This window comes from Lissotriton vulgaris, chromosome 2_2 (assembly GCF_964263255.1).
Source record: "Lissotriton vulgaris chromosome 2_2, aLisVul1.2, whole genome shotgun sequence".
In the NCBI taxonomy this organism is placed as follows: Eukaryota; Metazoa; Chordata; class Amphibia; order Caudata; family Salamandridae; genus Lissotriton; species Lissotriton vulgaris.
Genome location: NC_141688.1, coordinates 116,266,592 through 116,279,074, shown reverse-complemented (window position 1 = coordinate 116,279,074; position 12,483 = coordinate 116,266,592). Strand labels below are relative to the sequence as shown.

General features: G+C 46.2%; 1 protein-coding gene across 1 annotated transcript in view; it reads left to right on the top strand.

Annotated features, from left to right (window-relative positions):
- The first annotated feature begins 338 nt into the window (after positions 1-338).
- ACSBG1 (acyl-CoA synthetase bubblegum family member 1) overlaps positions 339-12,483 on the top strand; it is a 628,810-nt gene continuing 616,665 nt past the window's right edge. The window contains exon 1 of the mRNA XM_086959413.1: positions 339-469. Within this exon, the coding sequence (XP_086815539.1) occupies positions 390-469 (80 nt within the window). The 5' untranslated portion in view covers positions 339-389. The remainder of the gene's footprint in view (positions 470-12,483) is intronic.

Below are 12,483 nucleotides of genomic sequence, written 5' to 3'. Positions count from 1 at the left end.
TAGTGATAATGTTTTTTAAATTGACTCATTTTTTGTGAGCGAATTGACATGCCTGTTTTAGGGTGACTGCCTGTCTTACATTAAACTGAATTTTACTTTTGTCTTTCTTTTATTCTCATGACTTCATGTTGACAGACAACTGTGAAGGCGCAAATAGATTGCTACAAAGTTGCTTTAGGTTACAGCTGCAGCGTCGGCAAAGGAGGGAAAGTGTGCAAGCTGGAACAAGCAGTGCGCTTCCCTCTGGAGGAGTGTCTGTAGCAGTTTATAGGGCTCCAACACCAGCTCTAGGCACAGGACGTCCACGCCCACAAGCACGCATACATAGTAAACTTTATTCACACATTGCTTACTTCGGCAAACTCAGACCGACCTCTCGCGCCTCCAACATGAAGATCCTAAAAGCTGCTTCCCTGGTGCGGATACTGGGCTTCACACACACCAGGCAGACCCCGTTGAACTGCTTCAGGTAGTGTTTTTCTGGTATTATTTACTACACTGAGTGATTTATAGTTTAGATTCATGACGTAAGCGCATACGATGCAGTTAGTGCTGGTGAGACCGCACTGCAACATTTGAACGCTTTCTCTATCACTTTATGGAAAACAGAAAAGAGGAGATTTCACTGCACTGTTAAGGTAGTGATACTGTTTGACTAAACGAGAGCCAACTATTCTTAGCCGTACAAACCTATGCATCTTTAAGAAACTGCCAAGACACCCTTAAGATCCCATAAAGTCTTATGCCAGGAGCAGCGCCCTAAGTATAACACCCGTTCGCAATTAAAACGGCACTTTCATGACATGCCGATGAGCATGAGTATTTGACAATGGAAAACAAGAAATATATGTGACAACTTGTGTGCGTCTAATATTTTCAACATTGTATGTTTTTCTTAAGAAGGTAATCTGAGTTCTAAAAATACCCCCTTAGAAATTATCTGTTCCCAAAGAATGCTGGCAGATTTTTTACAGGTTGCAAAGAAAAGTAACACTCATCTGGAGGCTATATGAAGCACATTTCATGTTTATTATGTGTGTGTGTGAATGTATATGTATATATATATATATATATATATATATATATATATATATATATATATATATATATATATATATATATATATATATTTCCTACTGGCGGTCGCCAGTAGGTAGTTATAGTTAGGACCTAGTTTCCATCGGAAAAGCATTTTTTCTTTTCCTAATAACTTTGGAGCCGTTGACGAATCTTCGCGAAATTTTCAAAACTAGTGGGGCGCTCAGGGTGATTCGGTAAGCGGGGGCCGAGAAAAAAGGGGTCTCCCAAAACGTGTTTTCTACATGTTGATTCCCAAAAGAAACTTTAGACACGGCTACAGCCCAAACTGCTGAATGGAATTACAATAAATTTGCCCTTGGTTCAGAAAGAGCCCTTTTCAGGTCTCGCCTACGCAGCATGCATGCACGGCCTAGGAGAAAGACCTTTAGCCATTCATGCGCCTTTTCAGGCAAAAACGTGCATGCGTTGCATTGCCTTCAATGGCAACGAGTGCACGTCTGGCGATTCCCTTGCGGGAACGAGCTTTGACACCATATGTTTTTAACTTGCAAACATATGTGGTGCCCCTGCTCGTTCCCACAAGGGAAACAGGCACAGGCTCCCTACTGTCTTCCCTCCCCCTGCTGCCTCCATCTTTGGCGCGACTCGCATGCATGTGTGTGTTTTCTTTAATTGCTATGAAAGAAACTCGAAGTGTCTTCAGTTTTCACAGTTCTTTGTGCGCGGCCGTCTTGGAAGCGTGTTAGGTGTTGCCTGACATGAATTCCACCCTCATGAAGCTTTCATTAGGATGCAAAATATTTACATAACACAAGTGTGCTTCAGCATCCTGGAATGTCAATAGCATCCCACGTGAGGTGCGCTTGCCACCGGTGGCGGAAGCAGGAGGCACGTTCCTGACTGTGTATTATGAACATACCGCTGTTACAGTGTCAGCAAATATCCAATTAATATTGCTCATCAAATGGTCCAACCGGAGTTGTGTGTTCTTCGGCATGTTATTTACAGTGGTACCACTGTGCCATCTCTGTCAGATGCCCGGCGCTCAACAGTTTTGACCGACCTCCAACTTTCACCCGTTCGCTGAAGTACAGGGCTGTGTAGGCCCAGCCTGCACCATTTACCCGGGAGGATCCAGCTGTGAGCATCCTAGTCTCGGAGCTCCGCACAGGCATGGCTCATCAGGGCTCAGCGCCTCAGGATCAGCGGGCCCCAGAGGAGTTTATTGTTGGCAATTTGAAATGTTAGATTTAGAAGCAGGGAGAACCATTCCCAGCTCCCCTGTCTTACCAGTTGTGACTGCTCGGGTCAGGACTGCAAGGGAAAGGTCCCAAAACAGGTGAGTGAGCGTCTGGTGTATGTCTGTCGCTTGTATGGGCCCATGGTGTATACATTAAGTTCAGGTTTTGTTTATGTTACGGAACTCTGAAGAGATCCACATAAAACCAATTATAAAATATACATATTTGCATAAAGATTCACATAATATGCATAGGGAATCCCAATCCATGTTAAAAGTACCATACTGTAACATACATAAAATCTGCATGAATCAAAAAAACACTTACAAAAGGTAAAAAAGCTAAAGCAAAATATTTCATTAAAAGGCGCATACAGTGACTGTAGTGCTTCCATAACCGATTGCATAGATAACTGCAATCATGTGGGCCTCAACCATTTTCGACGGTGTAACAAAAGAATAAAAGCAGAGGACAGACAAATAGGATAAAGGCCAAGTTTATTCCAACAAACAGTTCTGCTCTGGAACAGAAGCCTTCTGGGTAAAGTTCGGGACCTTTCTCACCAATGCACAATGCATGGTTTTCCACCTCCTCCGTCATCTCCCTCAAAATGTTTCTCCATCTCAGATCCATTTGGAATTTAGCCTAGGATCAAGAATTAACAGAACAAAGCCTCATACTCGGGTAAATGTCCTTATTAAGATTCTCAGACCATGCAACGCTGTGCTTCCTGATACGGAAAGAAATACAACCAGGCTTTCTGGAAAAAACAAACAGTTCGGCGCAGGCCTTCGAGTTGGCCCTGAATGACTTAAAAGCAAAACAGCTATGGGAACACACCCTACCTCGTAATTCTTTCAAAAGAGCCTAGAATAAACAAAGAGTATTTCATGGAATAGGAAAAAAACAACATTTTAGCAAATAAAGCCATACATTGATGTCTATCAACTGTTATAAACAGCCCTATCCGCAGACTTACTCAACAGTCGTACTGAAATGCCTTTATAAAATTTAACTGCTTCATCTACGCTTGAAGTGAGTCCCATGCTCTCCACACCACTGGAGTCAAGCTATCCTGGCTGAAGACGGCTGATAGCCAGAAACCGGTCCTAGGTTGCTTGATTCCGGTCCAGGAAAGACATGGCTTGGCAGTTCGGGCTAGACTGTTCCCATGAGGCACAGGGTCAAGGCTGATTTGCATATGGCCATGTCTGAACTGGGGTGGTGTGGAGTACAAAAAAACGATGGATTTAGGCCCAGATCTCTGTACTGGGGTGCATGTATGACATTGTTCTGCATTCTGTCCATCAATTGTTGTTTTTGCATTTGTCACCCCGAGTGGGATGGGTATGCTCAGACGTGAGTCCCATGCTCTCCACACCTCTGGAGTCAAGCAATCCTGGCTGAAGACGGCTGATAGCCAGAAACCGGTCCTAGGAGGCTTGATTCCGGTCCAGGAAAGACATGACTTGGCAGTTCGGGCTAGACTGTTCCCATGAGGCACAGGGTCAAGGCTGATTTGCATATGGCCATGTCTGAACTGGGGTGGTGTGGAGTGCAAAAAAATGATGGATTTAGGCCCAGATCTCTGTACTGGGGTGTATGAATGACATTGTTCTGAATTCTGTCCATCAATTGTTGTTTTTGCATTTGTTACCCCGAGTGGGATGGGTAGGCTCAGACGTGAGTCCCATGCTCTCCACACCACTGGAGTCAAGCTATCCTGGCTGAAGACGGCTGATAGCCAGAAACCGGTCCTAGGATGCTTGATTCCGGCCCAGTAAAGACATGGCTTGGCAGTTCGGGCTAGACTGTTCCCATGAGGCACAGGGTCAAGGCTGATTTGCATATGGCCATGTCTGAACTGGGGTGGTGTGGAGTGCAAAAAAACGATGGATTTAGGCCCAGATCTCTGTACTGGGGAGCATGTATGACATTGTTCTGCATTTTGTCCATCAATTGTTGTTTTTGCATTCATCTACGCTTTGGGCTGTGTTGAACGATTGACTGCCTGTCTAAATGGTCCCGACACCTTCTACCTCTAAGTGCTGCCATTGCCACCAACAGGATGAAAGTTTGACTTGCGTCTTATTAATATGTCCTATGCTACTCACAGAATGCAAGGTTGTGTTGTGGAACATTTACAACCAGCATGGCAATAGATTGTGCAGACATCTATTAATGACTCCTTTACCAGAAGGGCGAAACTCCCCAAGTGATTGCACCCTTCATACCAATTAGTAGAAAAGCAAACGGGTTTCTGACCGCTGACGGGTCCACGTTCTCTCTGCACCCAGTATAACTAATCATTTGAGCTGTCAATACGGGTTGGTCATAATCTTTTAATCCATCCTTCCTTGGGTCCGGCCTGCACGAAAATATCTGCATCTTAGCCCAGGAAACCAGCATTGGCATAGCCAATAGGTCTCGCCTTTGGGACCTTATAAGTGTTTATCCATGCAACAGTTGTTGCACCAAGGACATTGTGCTGCATAACTAAATACTTATAAGGTCCCAAAAGCGAGACCGATTGGCTGTGCCAATGCTTGTTTGTTAAATGGTGTAAATCAGTTCAGTAGTTCCTGAGAAATTTAAAAAAAAAGAGGTCAAAAAATGCATTTCCAATAGGAAACTTTAGACACGGCTACAGCTGGAACTGCTGAACGGAATTACACCAAATTTGGTAGAAAGGTAGTGCTTCGTTCAGAAAGCACTCGTTTTCTTAAATGGTGCAAATCCGTTCAGTAGTTGCTGAGAAAATAAAAAAATTAAAATATCGATATATAGAGGCGCAACCTGCCGATCACCAGCTGCATTCTATTTGGCTGTCAACACTCCAAACCAGGAAGGGTTGGCAGCCATCTTTTGCCTCGGTAGAACCGAGGCACAAGAAAACAGAAAAACAAAGGCACAAAACAAGAAAAAGGGGCAGGGTAGAAACATCCGGACCCCCTAGGCCTGCTCAGGTGGTCCCACAAGGACCCTCAGGGCCCAAAAAAGCAATAAAAAAAAATTGTCCAAAATCGCACTGGGTGCGCGAATCCGGGCAAGAAAATAAAAAAATTGTAGGCCCCAGGGGCAGTAAAAAATATGTGGGGGGGGGCCCAATCCCCCCCACACTGCCCCGGGGACCACCAAGCGCCGGGGCTTTGCAACAATATTTACGGGGGGCACACTGCCTCCCCGCAGCCCCGGGGACTGCCACCACCCGGGGCTTGTTTTGTAAATGTGTGGGATGGCCTCCACGGCCCCCAAGCCCCGGGGCCTACCACCCCCGGGGCTTTTATTCATAAATTAGTGGGGGGGCCACACAGCCCCCGCTGTCCCAGAGACCACCACTCCGGGGCTTTTTTAAAAATGTACTCGCAACGCTCCACATGCCCCGGGGACCACCACCTCCACGGAGCACTAATATTTAAAAGTGGTGGTCCGTAATGGACCCGAGCACCAGGGACCACCACCCCTTTGGGCTTTCTCATTGTTGGGAAGGGGGCTGCGCGACCCCCCTCTTGGAGCCTGTGATGGCCCTGGGGACCCCCATCCCCCAAGGCCGGTTCCTGCAGTGTACCGGAGTGCCCACCCCCAGGGCACTGCTGTTTGCTATGGCTGGGCGGGAGCCATCCGGCTCCCGCCCTGTCATAGCAAACGCTGGTTTTGGTTTTTGGAAGAGAGAGTAATGAAACCTGCTCTCTCTTCCAAAAACAAAAGCAGATCGGTTTCCACACAGGGAGCTGCATCTTAGCAGTTCACCGCGTTGAAAAGCAATGTCGGCTCCCGCCGGAGGCTGGGAGCCGGCGGGACAGTGGGGGAATTGGGAACCCCCCCCACGGTCCCCAACAAAGTGGCCAGGGAGGGGGGTTACGCGACCCCCTTCTCCCATAATATGGGTTGGTCATAATCTTTTAATCCATTCTTCCTTAGATCCGGCCTGCACGAAAATATCTACATCTTAGCCCAGGAAACAAGCATTGGCATAGCCAATAGGTCTCGCCTTTGGGACCTTATAAGTGTTTATCCATGCAACAGTTGTTGCATCAAGGACATTGTGCTGCATAACTAAACACTTATAAGGTCCCAAAAGCGAGACCTATTGGCTGTGCCAATGCTTGTTTGGTAAATGGTGTAAATCAGTTCAGTAGTTCCTGAGAAATTTTTTAAAAAAAGAGGTCAAAAAATGCATTTCCAATAGGAAACTTTAGACACGGCTACAGCTGGAACTGCTGAACGGAATTACACCAAATTTGGTAGAAAGGTAGTGCTTCGTTCAGAAAGCACTCGTTTTCTTAAATGGTGCAAATCCGTTCAGTAGTTGCTGAGAAAATAAAAAAATTAAAATATCGATTTATAGAGGCGCAACCTGCCGATCACCAGCTGCATTCTATTTGGCTGTCAACACTCCAAACCAGGAAGGGTTGGCAGCCATCTTTTGCCTCGGTAGAACCGAGGCACAAGAAAACAGAAAAACAAAGGCGCAAAACAAGAAAAAGGGACAGGGTAGAAACATCCGGACCCCCTAGGCCTGCTCAGGTGGTCCCACAAGGACCCTCAGGGCCCAAAAAAGCAATAAAAAAAAATTGTCCAAAATCGCACTGGGTGCGCGAATCCGGGCAAGAAAATAAAAAAATTGTAGGCCCCAGGGGCAGTAAAAAATATGTGGGGGGGGGCCCAATCCCCCCCACACTGCCCCGGGGACCACCAAGCGCCGGGGCTTTGCAACAATATTTACGGGGGGCACACTGCCTCCCCGCAGCCCCGGGGACTGCCACCACCCGGGGCTTGTTTTGTAAATGTGTGGGATGGCCTCCTCGGCCCCCAAGCCCCGGGGCCTACCACCCCCGGGGCTTTTATTCATAAATTAGTGGGGGGGCCACACAACCCCCGCTGTCCCAGAGACCACCACTCCGGGGCTTTTTTAAAAATGTACTCGCACCGCTCCACATGCCCCGGGGACCACCACCTCCACGGAGCACTAATATTTAAAAGTGGTGGTCCGTAATGGACCCGAGCACCAGGGACCACCACCCCTTGGGGCTTTCTCATTGTTGGGAAGGGGGCTGCGCGACCCCCCTCTTGGAGCCTGTGATGGCCCTGGGGACCCCCACCCCCCAAGGCCGGTTCCTGCAGTGTACCGGAGTGCCCACCCCCAGGGCACTGCTGTTTGCTATGGCTGGGCGGGAGCCATCCGGCTCCCGCCCTGTCATAGCAAACGCTGGTTTGGTTTTTGGAAGAGAGAGCAGAGAAACCTGCTCTCTCTTCCAAAAACAAAAGCAGATCGGTTTCCACACAGGGAGCTGCATCTTAGCAGTTCACCGCGTGGAAAAGCAATGTCGGCTCCCGCCGGAGGCTGGGAGCCGGCGGGACAGTGGGGGAATTGGGAACCCCCCCCACGGTCCCCAACAAAGTGGTCAGGGAGGGGGGTTACGCGCCCCCCTTCTCCAATAATACTTTTTTTTTCAAAACAGAAAAAAAACCAAAGGTTGGCCCTGGGGGATGGGGTCCCCGGGGCTATAAATGGCCTGAGGAGGGGGGCCAAGCAGCCCCCCTTCAAATAATAAAAAATAAATAAAAACATGGGCCATGCCCCGGGGGATGGGGTCCCCGGGGCTGAATATGGCCTTGGGAGGGGGGCCATGCAGCCCCCTTCAATTCAGGCCCTGGGAGATAGGGTCCCCAGGGCCCATAAAATAGAAAAAGAAGGGGGGCCACACAGCCCCCTTTCTTAAAAAGAAAAAAGAAATAAATACTTACGATCGTCCCGGAGGCCCTGCTCCCTCCAGCAACGCCCTGTGGCGCGTATTAACTTGGGAAATTAATTCCTCTTCAATACTGGGGATCCGTGGGGGCCAACTAGCCCACCAGGTACCTCCAGTAAGCACCACAGGGCTGCGTTGCAGAGAGGTGGTCCAGGCCACGCCCCTTTTTACACCTCTCTGCAACGCTGCTCTGTGGCGCTTACTGGAGGGACCTGGTGGGCTAGTTGGACCCCAGGGACTCTCAGGATTCAAGGGGACTTTATCCCCCAACTTAAAATGCACCACAGGGTGCGTTTACACAGTGGTGAAGGGAGGGGGCGGGGCTTGAGGTGACATGTGTGCAAACACGCCCTGTAGCGCGTTTTAAGTTGGGGAATTAATTCCCCTTCAATCCTCAGGGTCCCTGGGGTACAACTAGCCCACCACATACCTCCACTAAGCATTGCAGAGAGGTGGGCCAGGCCACACCTCTTTTTACACCTCTGTACAACACAGCTCTGTGGCACTTACTGGAGGAACTTGGTTGGCTAGTTGGACCCCAGGGATCGCCAGGATTCATGGGGACTTAATCTCCCAACTTAAAACCCGCCACAGGGCGTTTTTACACACATATCACGTCAAGCCCGCCCTCCCTTCAGCATTGTGCAAACGCCCCATAGCGCGTTTTGAGAGGTAGTTTTAATCCCCCTGCCCTATTAAGTACTAGGGCCTTACAGAGGAGGTCATGCTAATCACCGGGTACCCCAACGTATAGTGTTCCCTAGTGTATGTAGGTGTTTTCACGGTATTGTAAGTGTCTTTTAGCATAGCAATGGCTCTAGACCTGGTTAGTCAGAGTCAGTTACCACCAGTACCCGTCTGAAAAAGTCATGGGCACATGATAATTTGCAACCAGGCCTCTTTCTGCTCCTCTGTTGGTTCTTTCGGCACATGTCTTGCTTCTTCCTGCACTTTTCTTCATCTTTGTGGACTTCTGTTGCTTCTTTCTGCATTTCTTTTGCTTCTTTCTGTGCATTTTATCTTCTTTCTTCACACGTCCTACCTCTGTGTGTATGGTGAGAAACTAGCATTTGAAAAACCTTTGAACGAAACTGAAAAAACCATAGGTTTCAGGCACCTTATAGTTAGAAATTAGCATTGAAAAAAACATAGAAATTCACTGAAAAACCATAGGTTTCAGGCACGTTATAGTTAGAAATTAGCATTTTAAACACCTTAGAAATTAACTGAAAAAAACATAGGTTTCAGGGGTGTTATAGTTAGTGGGTCATTTCACTCGTACAAAACCATAGAAATACCTCCGTTATAGCTAGTTCTGCTAACTATAACTCGCGCCCCCACAATGCACTGCTGATGATGTCACATATTACATCATTCATGACGTGGTCAGTGGCATCACTGATTACATCACTGATGACATCTCAAATGACATCACTGATGACATCATCCATGTGACAATCTGATGCACCTCATCACACACTAGTATAACCTTTGATCGCTCACTGTAAAATACAGAGTACCATTTTTGAAACCATTGTCACATCAATGCCAGTTACTACATACCCACTCACTGATTCCTAGGTCTACACAGACATCTACTCATTCACCCATAGAATCGCTCATACATGCAGTCACTGATCAATAGAACACTATGAAATGCTCCTATATAGACATTGACACACCAACAATCATCCTAGTCGGTTATGCAGTCATCCTACTCACTCATGCAAACAATCAATCACACTTACATTTACACACCTACACAGCTTTACAAACGCCACCTCATTTATTCATACAGATAGTAACTCATACTTACTGTCTTATAAAATCACTATTACAAGAATACACTTATCCACAGTCACTCTCACAATCACTAACTCTTATGTATAGTTATTTATATACACCAACTCTCACATACACTGCCTTTTATTTTTCTACTTCGTTGGAGATATACCACTAAGACATATATTCGCTCACCAACACACCCATAAACACACTCACTCACCCAAACAACTGTTTCCACATGCACTCTTGAACTCATACACCTTGTCAATCAAAGACTCACACATCTCTGCACCGAGTCACACCCGCCCACCCAACCACACACACACTCAGTTTCCCATACAAATACTCAGCCAACTAATCAATAACTAATATAGACACTCATGTAGCTAGTGACCAACTGATGCAGCAGGTTACACAACAACAGGCAGAGTGATACAGAAATTCAAACATTTTAGTCACTAACCCATGTATTTAATAAGAAACATTTAATTACTCACTTAAACAGTCACTCACACAGCTACTAAATACTCCATCCAGATAATTATATATCCACTCATTCTTCAATACAGATTGGTATATATGTAATACATATTTAAATTTCAAACAAAACAACATTCACTGGATGATGTCATCAGTTATGTCACTGAACATGTCATGAATGTTGTAATATGTGACATCATCAGCAGTGCATTGCGGGTGCACGAGTTATAGTTAGCAGAACTAACTATAACGGAGGAATTTCTATGGTTTTGTACGAGTGAAATATCCAGCTAACTATAACACCCCTGAAACCTATGGTTTTTTCAGTGAATTTCTAAGGTTTTTTAAATGCTAATTTCTAACTATAACGTGCCTGAAACCTATGTTTTTTTCAGTGAAAAAAAAAATATATATAAATAGGTATATATATATATATATATATATATACTAGCAGCCCGTCCCGGCGTTGTTCGGGAGCAAAGGGCTGCTTCTAGGCCCCCGCCCACCCCGACGTTAAGGCTGCTTCTGGGCCCCCGCCCGCTCCGACGTTAAGGCTGCTTCAAGGCCCCGCCAGCCCCGACCCGCCTGCCCGACGTTAAGGCTGCTTCAGTGCCCCTGAGCAGTGGGAGTCTTTCTTACCTGCTCCTGAGTTCCCCGCTCTGCCGCTCCTCGCCGGTCGTCACCCCACCCGCCCTGACGTTAAGGCTGCTTCAGGGCCCCGCCCGCCCCGACGTTAAGCCTGCTTCAGGGCCCCTGAGCAGTGGGAGTCTTTCTTACCTGCTCCTGAGTTCCCCGCTCTGCCGCTCCTCACCAGTCGTCACCGCTCCTCCCCGCTTGTCCGCCAGTCCTCTCCGCTCCTCCCAGCGCTCACGTCCCCCGCTCTTCCTCTTGCTCCTGTACGCCGCTCCTCCCTGTGCTCGTGATGTCAGCACGCACGCCGCGGCCGGCGCTTCTTCCTAGGGACTACTTTTTTTATATATTAATTTTTTAAACAACGTTTTTTTTTTTTTTTAATGTAGCCCATGTCCATCTGCTTGCCCTGACGTTTTCAAGGATGTTTTGGGTGTTTGGATTGGTGGTGCAGTTTTCGAGTTTACCTGGCTCAAAGGACACACTTCTCTCTTTATAATAGTAGTATATATATATATATATATATATATATATATATATATATATTCACTGAAAAAACCATAGGTTATAGACCATATATAGTTAGGAATTCGCATTTACAAAACCTTATTTTACTCACACAAAACCATTGAAATTCCATATATAGTTAGTTGCACTAACTATATATCGCGCACCCGCAATCCACTGCTGATGATGTCACATATTACATCATTCATGACATGGTCAGTGACATCACTGATGACATCACTGATGACATCTCAAATGACATCACTGATGACATCTCAAATGACATCACTGATGACATCACTGATGACATCTCATTTGACATTACTGATCACATCACTGATGATATCATTCATGTGATAATACGATGAACCTCTTCAGACTCTAATATAACCTTAGATACAATCAGTGTAAACAGACACTCACAGACTGTCACTCATCCATGGAGTTACTCACACACCTAGTCAGTCATGCAAAGAATCAATCACACCTCCATTTCCTCAACTATACAGTTATACAAACTTTACTTATTCAAACATATACTAACACATATTTACTCTCTTATACAATCCCTGATACAAGTTCACAATGATCCATACAGCCACTCACACATTCACTGGCTCTTATGCACAGTTATTTATATATGTCAACTCTCACATGTACTGTGTTTTACATATGTACTTACTTTGACATGTAGCACTGAGATATCCATTCACTCACCAATACACTCATGCACACAGTCAACCGCCCATACAGCTGTTTCCACATGCACTTTTGAAACCATACATCTAGTGAATCAACTGCTCACACATCTATGCACAGAGTCATACACCTCCCAGCCACCCACACACACACTCAGTCTCCCATACAAATACTTGGGCAACCAATCAATAACCCATATAGTTACTCATATAGCTACTTATCAACACATGCAACAGTTTACAGAACAACAGACATAATGATGCACAAATTAAGACAGTTTAGTCACTAACCCATGCACTCAGTGAGACACATTTAATCACTCACTCATACAGTCAGTCATGCACCTA